Source organism: Rissa tridactyla, chromosome 4 (genome assembly GCF_028500815.1).
Source record: "Rissa tridactyla isolate bRisTri1 chromosome 4, bRisTri1.patW.cur.20221130, whole genome shotgun sequence".
NCBI lineage: Eukaryota > Metazoa > Chordata > Aves > Charadriiformes > Laridae > Rissa > Rissa tridactyla.
Window position 1 is genome coordinate 72365349 of NC_071469.1, and position 12121 is coordinate 72377469.

The following is a 12121-nucleotide window of genomic DNA, read 5'->3' on the forward strand; positions in this document are numbered from 1 at the left end:
CCGCGCGGGCCGGAAGCGGAAGCGCGGCGGGGCCGGGAGCGGAGCCGGCGGCGGGCAGATGGCGGAGTGCGGGCCGCAGCCCCCCGGGGGTGGGAGCGGGGCTGCGGGGGCGCCTAGCCGGCATGAGAAGAGCCTGGGGCTGCTGACTACCAAGTTCGTGTCGCTGCTGCAGGAGGCTAAGGACGGCGTGCTCGACCTCAAGCTGGTGCGGGGGCTGCCGGCGGGGTGGGGGGGGAGGGCTCCGTGGGGAGCGGAGCTCCGGTGGGCCCGGCCCTCCGGGGGCTGAAGCTGAGGGGGAGGGGAGCGGGTCGGGACAGGGCAGCGGCCGGCGCAGGGACAGTGGGGTCCCCAGCGGCGCGGGGATCCCCGGCGGTCCCTCCCGCCGCGGGTCTGTCCCAGGAGCTCTCCCCCGCCGCGGGTCTGTCCCAGCCTCTCTGCTCTCCCCGGCAGGGAGGAGGCACCGGACCTTGCAGGTGTTTGTGTGCTTCAGTGGGAGCCACCTTGTCTTCTTCCACGTTCTCACCCCACGCCAAGGCGCTGCTTGATCACCGTCACCATAATGATCCGGCCCCATAAAACCTCTGAGGCCTATAGAAACAGATGCCTATAGAAACCGATCCTCCCTACTGCACTTTGCCCCTCCGGTATGCAGCAGAGCATGGGCAAATTCATCTCTGCCAAAGGTTGTCCCTGATGCCCTTAGGAACATGCCTTGTTTCTGCATTTTAAAGACCTTTACCTAGAGGAAGTAACTATCGTTATGGCGTGTACGGTACTTAAACTTAGTCCTTTTCTATAAATGAAGTTCCTTTGCTGTGGTTTATACAAATATCTCTTAGGTGGATGCACGTGTGAGCACACTCTGACCCTTCGTGGGCAGCAGACCCAGAAAGCCCTGAAGATGCGGGGGCTGGAGGGGTCTTTTGGCTGTAGGCTTCCGTCCTCCCCTGTGCCAAATTGTTATGTCTTTGAATTTGGGCAGAAGACCAGTCTTTTCCTGCTTAAAATGTTAAGTGGGATTTGTATTTGTTAGCGTGATTTGATTAGTTGTCCGGTGTAGGGTCAGTTACTGGTAGGTGAGAGGGAACTGACGTTACTGGTCCCGGCTATGCCGGTGCAGCGCCCGTTAAACTCTTGGCGGCAGTAGGTTGCCATGTGGTAGTGGAAACAGGTGCAGGCCTGTGTGTCCCAAAACCCGAGCGGAGGAGAGTCCTGTGAGCAAGGCAGGGAAGTCCCAGGGCTGCTCAGGAGTCCTGCCTTACAGCCATGCTTATTCTCCTCCCGGTGCCTTTCAAACAGAGGGATCTGCCTCTTGAAAAGGCGTTGGTTCTCTACCAAGCAGCGTCAGATCAGATTTAGAAAAGACCTTTTGAATGTCAGCTTCACTAAGCTGTTGTCAGTCGCACAGACAGCTCTCTGCCTTCCTCTTCCCATCCTCATCTCTCCTACCCTGAAGGAGTGCGCAATTTTTAGGCTGCCAAACTAGTGTCTTCTGGCACTGCTTTGCTGCTGAGGAATGGTGATTTTTGGACCCACTGCGTGCGAGGTGGTTGGAATTTGGTTTGTGCTTAGTGGGGAGGTGGCTGGGTAAGAAAAGGAACGAAGGGGCAGTGGCTTCTTCTCATGGTCGTGATGACATTGAGAACATGGCTTTGTAACTTGAGGCGCTGGGACAAGAGAGGTATGAGGTGGCGAGCAGAGTGCTTGGCCAGGATTTAATCTGACAGGCAGGAAGGGGCGAAACATGACTGAGAATTTGGAGTTAAGCGTCTAACCTTTTTGCAGGCTGCGGATACCTTGGCTGTGCGACAGAAGCGACGGATCTATGATATCACGAATGTCCTGGAAGGCATCGGGTTGATCGAGAAGAAATCCAAGAACAGTATCCAGTGGAAGTGAGTGACAGAGAAGGTCTAAATCATTCACAGGTCCCTTCTAGTCCAGGTCTCAGTGACACTGGGGTTAAAATGCCCTGCTCAGAGCAAGGTTCCTCAGTGGTCTGTACTTTTAGAGAACAAGTCTTATGAGGAGCAGCTGAAGAAACTGGGATTGTTTAGTCTGGAGAAAAGGAGGCTGAGGGGAGACCTTGCTCTTTACAACAGGAGGGGGTAGCCAGGGGGGGTCGGTCTCTTCTCCCAAGTGACAAGAGGAAGTGGCCTCAAGTTGCACCGGGGGAGGTTTAGGATGGATATGAGGAACAATTTCTTCACCAAAAGGGTTATCGAACACTGGAACAGGCTGCCCAGGGCAGTGGTGCAGTCGCCATCCTTGGAGGTATTTAAAAGCCGGGCAGACGTGGTGCTGAGGGACATGGGTCAGTGGTGAACTTGGCAGTGTTAGGTTGACGGTTGGACTCGATGATCTGAAAGGTCCCTTCCAACCTGGGCAATTCTATGATTCCCCAGCCGGGCTATGCTGATGGTAGTAATGAGGAAAGCTGAAGTACGTATGGCGTGTCTCTTTTTACAGCAGAGCTGCTATTTTGGTACATACTACCAGCACCTTGGGCTAGAAAAGATGCCTGTCATGGCACTGGGGATGGGAGAGAGCCCGGCTGGTCTGCTGGATGTAGGCAGATGTACCAAGTGTTGCTGTGCAATGGGATCTAGAGCAGGTATAGATGAGGCTTTCTGGGTGATCCAGCCTTGACGTATGACGGGGTAAGGGAGGTGACAACCTCTCTGAGACATTGGGGCTGGTCTGGGTGCCTCCAGAGGTTGATGCATGTCACTCCTTTTGACTTTGCGCAGAGGGGTGGGTCCTGGCTGCAACACACGTGAAATAGCTCACAAACTTATCGAGCTGAAGGCAGACATAGAGGACCTGGAGCAGCGGGAACAGGAGCTGGAGCAGCAGAAGATGTGGGTTCAGCAGAGCATCAAAAACGTTACAGAAGACGTGCAGAACAGTCGATATCCTTTGTGTGAACTGATTACTCCGTCTCCATGTTTGCTTGCTGGGCTGGAGAGCAGAGACCTGAGGGCTGGGTTGGTGCTGCCCTGCTCAGGGCGGAGGTGTGGTGGTGACCTGATGTTGCTGGAGGGTCTGTGCTGAAAGGGTCAAGAGGCAGTGCCTGCCTTTGAAATTAGGATAACTGTCCGGGCTGGGAACCATCCTTCTCTGTGGTGCACGGCTTCTCGTCTGGCTTTGAAGTAAAAAATGCTGTAATGTTTAGCGTGGTGAGAGAAAGGCTTCTCTCTGAGCCACAGGTGCCACTTTCTCCAGTGCAGAGCTGCTCTTGTGGCTTGCCTGTCTGAGGATGTCAGCTCTGATGAGTATGTAGCTTTCTGGGAATGGCATTTTTTGCGCTCAGGAAGGAAACGTCAGGTGCCCTTTGAGTTCTCTGTCTGCTCAGGAAGCTGCAGCCTTTCTCCTTAACCTTGGAAACGTTAGCGTATGTGACACACGAAGATATCTGCAAGTGCTTCACAGGTAAGGAGATGCGTCTCCATCGTAAATATATAACTCTGCAGCCCTATCAGTCTGTCCCAGCTGCTCTCCTTTCTCCAGGAAAGAGGAGGCAGCGGCCCACAGGCTGCCTGACAGCATCAAGTTAAATGTAGTGTGAGCTCTGATGCCATCCTGGGTTTGTGTACCACTGAGCTGTAGCTTTCTTGTTGCCATCGGAGGGGACAGGTGGTTTCTTTTACTTGCGTTTAAAGGAACCTAGCTGCTATTCCTAAGGAAGTCTTTTTGCTGGGTGTCACTATTTAGGTGTATGTGTGTTACGTTAGAAGCTTTTTGAGGGCTTGGGTAGGCAATGTTCTAATAATAGGAAGCAAATTGTATTGCATGGTAGAAATCTGGGTGTAAGCAGGAAAATGGTATAAAAAGTGGTCCCTCAGCTGCATCTTGCCCTCTACCAACGAGAGGGAGGTAGTGAAGAGCGGGACAGAAGGGAATACACGGCTTGCTGTGACCTCGCTCCCTTGTCTACTGCCGTCCTAAAGCTGTGAGGTGCCTGTATAAAGAGCCATGTGTCCTGTCTCTGTGGGGCAAAAGTGAAGAAAACCCACAGGAGTCTCTGTTTCTTCTCTATTGCCAATTTTAATGATAGCTGTAGGACCAAAAAAAATAAGTAGAAAATCCCCGGTGGCCAGCACGCAATACAGCAGCCTGCAGTATATAAACTGTTCTCAGCTGTGGTGGCATAGATTTGCAGCTCCTTTCTGCTTCGGTGGACTCCTGACCTCTCCCGACCCGGTGCAACCCACATCTGCTTGCTTGCAGCAGTGATTGAAGCTGTTTATCCTGCCCTCACTCCGCCAGCCATGCGTAATCTCCCCCTTGTCTGGCTCTGTCCTCATCTCTCCAACCTCTTCTCACCCTACACTTCATCAGCTCTAGTTTTCATCTTTGCCTTCGTGTGCTTTCCTTTTTCACCAGACTTTACGCTGCTCGAGTTCCTGCTGGTAACTTATGCATCACCACCCGCTTTGCTTTACTCTCTCTTCTGATTTAAGCTATGACTTTTTGGGGGCAGGGAGCGGGTTTTCAGTTTGACAGTGCTTGGGGCCAGATAACTTCTAACAGTCTGGAAGAGCTTACTGGAGACCAGCAGACAGCTTATTGCTTGGTTGATTGAGCGCTTTGCATTTTATTGCACCTGGGTTTTTTGTAAACTGGTTTGCATCTAAAGTTAGACCTCACCAAAATGCACAGAGATTAGGTCTTACTGAGGGCAGGTCTGAATTCCTGCTAGAACAGAGGCTTGATCCATGTTTTTCCATTGTCTGTTCAGTTTTCCTGTATGACTTCCCCCCACCCCGTCTCCTGAGCGTTTGAGCCTTGCAGAGGTTCTTTGTTGGACCTTTTGTGTTGTTGAGCTGTGGTGCAGCCTGCTGTTGAACTCACTTTCTCAAAGTGAGTTAGGGCTTGAAGATTTCCATGCTTGGACTATTGTCAAATATGGATTTATTACTTGGTTTAATTAAAAAAAAAACAAACCAACCTAAGAATATGTTAGTTTTTAGTGACTGGGAAACGTAATTTCCCCATCTGTGGCTGTGATGGATTTAGCACTTGGAGAATCAAAAGGGAAGTGGAAACACACTGCACAGATTTGTAAAAGTAGTTGGGATGTAGCTATCAAGGGCAATAGAAACACAACACCTGTATTTGAAACTAATGCGTCTTAAAGCTTGAGCTTGTGTCTTTGAGCTTTATTATGCATTTTTAATGTCTCTTAATATTTTTCTTAAGCGCAGATTTGTTAAAGGAATCCCATCTTATTGACAAATCCTGTCGTATTTTTAATTCCCGTACCTTTTGCTGATCTGACCTTTGATTGCCTGCCTGAAATTAAAGAACGTGCTCTTCTGCTGTCTGCTCGCTCTCATCGCTCTGGGGATCTTCTGTGTTAATTATCAAGCGAAGCTTAATGCAGAATACCGGTGAAGTGTGAATACTGACCACACTAAAACTTAAACATTCAAAGTGAAAGCTGCTAACTGCTCGGTCTGAATGTTCACAGCGCTGGTATTTCTCTGTTCACGTTTTTCTAAACCCCAATATGGACTGGAAGCTGCTCGCCTGTGACTGTTGTGTTATTAGGGGCACGGGCCTTAAGGAGCTGCGGAGCTTGGAAAGACGCTGTCAGCCTGGCTCCCAGCCCCTCTGTGCAGGGTCCAGTACAACTAGCACCAGGCAGCTCTCTTGCCAGTAGAGACTGGGGGGGTGTTGGTTTCGGGTATCGGTACTCCAGCACCGAGGCTGCCATGCTGTTGGCAGTCTGGCTCCTGGGCCTATTCGACACCCTCTCTCTGCTGGCACTGCAGCTCTTCGAGCTGTGAGCTCTTTCATTTTTAATTCACATCGAAAAGCTTGTGACAACAGGGTGAAGGATCCTTCCCTTAGGATTCAGATGTTCTTAAGAGTGAATTTAAGCCAGCCCTTCTGAGGGAAAGAAAGGTTAGTCCTGTTAATGATGCTGCCAAAAAGCTCTAGGATTGCTTTGGAAGAAACTTCGCAGGTTCCTTGCGCCCCGGGGAGTTGGCACATTGGGAGCTGTATGATATCCGTAGCAGCTCAGATGGGTGTAAGTGGCAATCTTCTGCAGAAGGGAGTGTGGGAGACGGGGGCAGCAGGTGCGGGGGTGCTTTGAGGAGGGGCTCTTTGTCAGTGCTTAATTATAACGATGACAGTTTGTGCCCACTGAGTGCTGACCAGTCTGTTTTCACAGGAGACACCCTCCTTGCGATTCGAGCCCCATCAGGCACGCGTTTGGAGGTTCCCATCCCTGAGGTGAGTGATAAACGCATGGGCAGGGTGCAGGAGTGTGCGTGTTGGGGCAGGGGTTGTTGTTGGATTGACCAGGCTGGGAGTTGGTAGTCAGGGGTTTGATGGAGTCGGAGGAACCAGCAGCCCAAGGAAGGCTCCAGATATTAAATAAGTGCCGGCAAAGTCTGTTGTTTGGAAGTACGTGAGTAATTGCAGGAGCATCAGGGGAGAGGATAGTCCTGGTTGTCAGGGGAATTCTATGTGGAACCGTGCTGAACCGTCTGGACAGCATGTCTTGCCTCTGGGAAATTCTGTCCTGTTTGGAAAGGGCATTTCATGTATGAATGTGTTTTGCTTTTCACTTTTCTTAGGGCCTAAATGGGCAGAAGAAGTACCAGATCCATCTGAAGAGCACAAGCGGTCCCATTGATGTTCTCTTAGTAAACAAAGATGCTTGGAGCTCTCCTCCTGTCGTACTACCCGTCCCTCCCCCTGAAGACCTCATTCAGTGCCAGGCAGTTGCACCCTCCAAACCACAGATAGCACCGCTCGCCCACTTCCAGGAGGCATCCGTTCCCAGCAGCACCCAGCCCTCTACACCGACACCTACCAGCACTCAGGACCATAGCCCTCCCGCGCAGAAAGCCGCCAGCACAGGTGAGAGGGAGCCTACAGGAGGCAGAGAGGGGATGGTGGCAGACAAAGGAGAGGACGTTCCTTGTCAGCTTCCGGCAAAGGGGGCACCTCTGCCTTTGCTGCCGTGAGCCTTTTCTTTTGTCACCATTAGCGGGTCTGGCTGTGTTAATGGAAATAAGACACTTCGCTTGACGGGGGTAGTGCCAGTCTGGACGAGCAGCGGTGGGGGAGAGACTGGTCATGCAGATTTGTTGATGAGCAGAAGTTTGTAAAAGGGTCTTTTTGAGTCTCATGTTCAACTTTCAGTTTGAAAAAAAGACTGTCAGAAATACTCGATTGGTTGGTTGTACCTTTGTCCAGCCAAATTTTGAAAGCCTCTAGCTATGGAGATCCCCAGCTTCCTTGGTGAGCTCTTCCAGGGCTACAGCACCCTCTCAGTGAATTCCTGTTTCCTGATGTCTGGATCCTTTGAGCTGTATCTCGTGCCTGTTCTGCATGTTACAACGTTTGGCACCACCGAGAAGTTCTTAATTTTTGTAATTGCCTCTCAGGTAGCTGCGAGCTGCTGTTAGATTGCTCTTAGACTTCTCTTTGCCTGCCTGAAAAAGCCCAGCGCCTTCCCACCCCTCTTTGTAGGCTGTGTGCCACAGGCCGTCTTGGTAGCCCTCACACGGATCTTCTCCACATGTTTCTCGAACGGGAAGATGGCCAAAACTGGACACCGTAGTCCAAAGTGCAGCCTCAGCCCTGAGCAGGCAGATAGTAACTTCCTTCCCTTACTGCGCTCCCGGTGTAGCTTACTACCTGGCTCATGTTAATTGCTGCAAGAGCATGTTCTTGGTCTGGCACCACCAAGGCTGCTCTCCAGCAGGACCTGGGAGTTTTTTCTGGGTGAAAGCGAGAAGCCTTCTTCCTATGCAGCCGTTTGTGCTTGGCCGGTGTTGCTAGTGAGGGTTCGGTCTGCGCTGCAGCAGCTTGCTTTAGGGCTGGTGGGCGATGACAAGCCTCTGTGTGTCTGTTGTTTCTTCCAGAATGCGGCGTCTCAGCGGCAGAATCCAAGACCAGCGGCGACTTTGACCCCCTCAGCACCGCGTCTGCATCGGCCGGCCAGCCAGCCGGCTTAGATACCCAGCCGCTGCAGTCCTCTGCCTCCCTGGACAGCAGCTCCGTCCTACCCAGCCCCTCTACCTCCTTCGAGCCCATCAAGCCCGACCCCACAGGAAGTGAGTATGCTCCCTCGTTTTGCGTGTCGCTTCAAAAACATGCTGCTTGGAGCGAGGGAAAGGCTGCAGGTCCTGGAGGGAGAAGCTGAACTCTGTTCTGCCTTCACTGTCAGCCAGACTTTGCAAGGGATGAGCATTTCCCTCTGAGGGTGCTGGGAAACCTGGTAAGAAGGTGACTGTGTCATGTCTAGTGTCCTGACGCTTCCTGTGGCTACAGTACGAGAAAATCGGCGAGGGACACTCGCGTGACACACATCTCTGCTGTTACGTGTAGGATTATTCCCTTTCAGTCCCTTCTCTAGTACAAGGTCCAAGCTATAGAATTTCCAGCTGTCGCTGAGAGCACCTTTGTAACTCGTGGGGAGTTTTCCTTTATTAGGAGAGCTCTTGTCTCTGCTTTCCTCAGGAATATTTTTTTATCTGTAGTGACCTTGCGGTCTGGTCTTAACGATCTCACAGCATATATTTGGGGAGCTCCTTCATGTGCTTGGTGAGGTGAAAGGGGCTTTAAAAAAGGAACATTTGAGCTTTATGCCGGGAAATGGCAGGGCGGCCCAAGGAGAGAAAAGCATCCTCTGGGTAGGACACGCTGCTTGAATGTTTTGAAGCCCACCTTCACTGCAGAAAGACTCTAGGTTAGGGAGTTACGGTTAGAAGAGGAAACCTTGCTCAAATGTAGCTCGCACAGTGCTTTTCTCACGCTTCCGCTGCCAGCGTGTCTGAGAGAAGCTTGGACTGTGTGTCTTCATCTTGGAGTAGCCTGGATGGTGGAATTAGGCCTTTGGTGTGTGTATAGCCCACCGTATCCCAGTGGGCCCGTGCCGACTCTCTGAAGGCACGTCCTCATCCTGCACAAGATAAATCGAGGGGGTGTACAGAAGCTGGCGCCGTGTGAGCCTTACATACAGGCGATTACTCTAGAGCTGCTGACTGTGATAACATGTTCGTGTCCCAGGGCTCCTACAGATCTATTTTAAAGTAGTTGAGCATAAGTATTTTATTCCTTATCATTTCAGCAGAAATATGTGACATGGGGTGTGGGAGCAGAATTTCTGGATGACATAGGATGATTTGGGCATGTAAGGAGTACAGCAGGTGATAACGCTGTAAAGCATTCCAGACTCTTCACGTAACGATGCAAACTATTTGGTTTATTGCATTTGCAGTACTGGAACTTCCCAAAGAGCTGTCAGAGATGTTTGATCCAACGAGAGGTATGTTCATTCCCTGACCACGGCTTTCTTCTGTGCCCATCCAGCCCCAGAAGTGGGACAGTTTGTTTTATTCACTCCCTTTTGGATTATTTTGGGGTTGTGGTTTTGTAAGGTGCTTGTGGTTGTTGGTGGCTGCTGGATCTCTTTGGTTAGGCACTCTCAAAATGACTGGTTTCTGTATGTGTTTTTCTGTCTTTATGTTGCCAGTAACCTCTGGTAGTTTGCCCTACAGTGTGCAGACGAGGGCTTTCCTGTCCCCACGCCAACGCTAATCTGGGCTCTGGCTTCCCATGCTCTTTCTCCAGCCTGTCGGCACCATGTAAAAGAAAAATCCCTGTTCGTCTTGTTCCAGCGGTAGCCTGCCCAAGGCTAATCCACGCAAATAATCTAGGAAGATAGTCTTCTCTCTTTGAAATATCCCTCCGTGGTTTTGGTGGTGCCGGTAATTTTGGAGCGGTAGGGGAGGGGATTCCTTGTGTTAGGAGTTCTGCCTCTGGCCAAGGAATGTCTGGGTGTCGCTGCCTAATGGTGGGACGGACTCTGGGCTAAGGGCAGGAGAAGTGAAGGAATTTGGTTTAACACAAGCCTAAATTGGGAAACCTTGGGGGTTTTTTGCACTCTTATTTCCCTTCAATGCTGGCATAATCCTTTCTAACCCCGCAGCTAGGCAGAGCTGAGTACACATGAGCGTTTTTGTGGTGGTGACAGGACGCGTACAACAACAGTCCCTAGTTCTGTGCTCTCGCAGGTGCTTTGTGAAAGCGCTGTCTTTGTGTAGGGACCCCACAGTCCCAAATGCAGACGTGGAACCGCCTGATCTGTGTGCTGGGAGCCCCGGGCTCCGCGCTCGGGCTGGAGAACACCTTTCCTTCTTGCTCAGCACCCGCTGCTGTAGACAGTGGATAAAGTCTTGGTAATGACTGAAGGCAGCCGAACAGTTAATGTGACTTCACAACATGAAACACAAACTGCTGCGAGGCCCCTGCCCATGTAGAAGATCTAGCTTGACCCAAACTAACTACTCTGGGACACTATTAAAAAGATGTTTGCTGTTTACAGTAATGTATGTTGTTTTATGGAGAATTCTTCCCAATTTGGAGGGGGAAGGTAAAGAAGGACAAAAGGAAGGACAAAACAGCCAACAGCTACAGAGACTGGAAAAAAGCAACACTACAGACTTGGGAGCAATGAGCCTTGCAGCGTGCTCCACGCAGCCTCTTTCATCCCTGTGTGATCTCAGGAATACTGCCCTGGCACTGGCTGCTGCTTTTAAGGCTATGCAGTTTAAGCTGCAAGAGCCTGGAGAGTTCTTCCTTAGAATTACTTTTTCTACATGGTTTTCTCTTTCTTCTGAATGGCTGCTTAATAACTGCTTGTTTTAAACTCGTATCCTGGAAAAAAAAACTTCACACACATATACATTCTTGTTCACACACATTTCAACACACACATACACACGCCCTGCTGTATTACCAGCCCTGATCTAAGAATGCAGGCTCTGCATTTAATTGCTCTTTATTGAAGCTGGTATTAGTCCTATCTCGTCCCTTGGTGTGGAAATTCTCTCATCTCATGGCAGTGAATTAGGTAGGTTCCTGTCCTCTAGGGAATAGCCTGCTGTGGATAAGTGTCTTGAAAACGGGCTCATCCGAGGTTTCTTTTGTGAAAGCTTATTTCAAGCGTGGGTAGCGTCTCATCAACCCTTTTAGATCGAGTTCGATATTCACTATCTTAACTTGGTCAAGCGCGAGAGGTATTCAGAAAGTTGTTTTCAAACGCTCAGCTTCTTAAAGAAAAAGCATGTGCAAGTCAATCTCTTATCTGCGTGCTTGTCTGTCTGCCCTTCAAGTGCCTCCTGAACCTACCAGCCAAGAGTAACAAGGCTGGAGGAAGGAATGACATTTCAGAAATAATTAATTTTTTTACAGTTCTGTGGGGGCAGTAGAGGAGAGAGAGTCTGGGGCAGCAGCTAGCGTGGCAGTGCAGGGGGAAGACACGGCCCGTATGCAGGCGACTGGCGGACGGTTGAGCTACGGCAGGCAGAAACCCCCTGCAGAATTTTTTGATGTAGCTTGGATTGTCTGACACAGATTTCCCTTTGCCCGTGGCAGGAGGCCTGCGGCACACGCCGTGCCTTAGCGGAGAGAGGATAACAGGGGTGAGGGGCGGAAGAGGCTGGGAAGGGCGGGACACGGCACAGGAGCAGAGCGGGAAAGCAGAGTACATTGCTTAACCACGCTTGTCTCTTCCCCAGAATGTATGAACTCTGAGCTGCTGGAGGAGCTGATGTCATCTGAAGGTGAGTCTTTGAGTCGCCTCTTCATGGCGTGGCCTTCCTTGGGGAGGAGGACCACGCTGTGTGACTTTACCCAGCTGACAGCCGTGCCGCTGCAGATTCCCCCTCATCTTCTCTGGGACACAGAGTGTTTGGGACACAGACTCCGTTCTCACTGTCCCACCAATGGCTGAGAGGGACCAGAAGAGCCTGTCTCTTCCGTATGGCAAGGCTGATTTGAAGCAAGCTCAAAGACTGTTGCTGCGAGGTGGCCTCCTCATGGCTCCGCAGCTCAGCGCCTATTGGCAGCTCTTGGATAGGTGTGGGAGTTCTGAGTTTTGTAACCAGCCCTGGGCTTCTCTTTCCGCAGTGTTTGCTCCCTTGCTCCGCCTCTCCCCTCCGCCTGGAGATCATGACTACATCTATAACCTGGATGAGAGCGAAGGCGTCTGTGACCTCTTTGACGTGCCTGTCCTCAACCTCTGACTTCTCAGCGCGGCCGTGAGCCTCGCAAACACAGACCGTTTTGTAACGCTTTGGAAAGTGTCTATTTT

General features: G+C 51.0%; 1 protein-coding gene across 1 annotated transcript; it reads left to right on the top strand.

Moving 5' to 3' along the window:
- Positions 1–9: 9 nt before the first annotated feature.
- On the top strand, positions 10–12110 carry E2F4 (E2F transcription factor 4). The gene is made up of 10 exons (XM_054200402.1): positions 10–205; positions 1786–1895; positions 2751–2912; positions 3389–3432; positions 6182–6243; positions 6591–6876; positions 7887–8078; positions 9245–9292; positions 11547–11591; positions 11938–12110. Exons 1-10 carry the CDS (start codon positions 59–61, stop codon positions 12051–12053), a joined length of 1212 nt encoding a protein of 403 aa, XP_054056377.1. The 5' UTR covers positions 10–58; the 3' UTR covers positions 12054–12110.
- Positions 12111–12121: the final 11 nt, after the last annotated feature.

Coding starts and splice junctions, on each gene's coding strand:
- E2F4 (XM_054200402.1), top strand. CDS start 59: ATGGCGGAGTGCGGGCCGCAGCCCCCCGGGGGTGGGAGCGGGGCTGCG. Junction 2,913..3,388: donor GAAGACGTGCAGAACAGTCG/ATATCCTTTGTG, acceptor AACCTTGGAAAC/GTTAGCGTATGTGACACACG. Junction 11,592..11,937: donor GGAGCTGATGTCATCTGAAG/GTGAGTCTTTGA, acceptor CTCTTTCCGCAG/TGTTTGCTCCCTTGCTCCGC.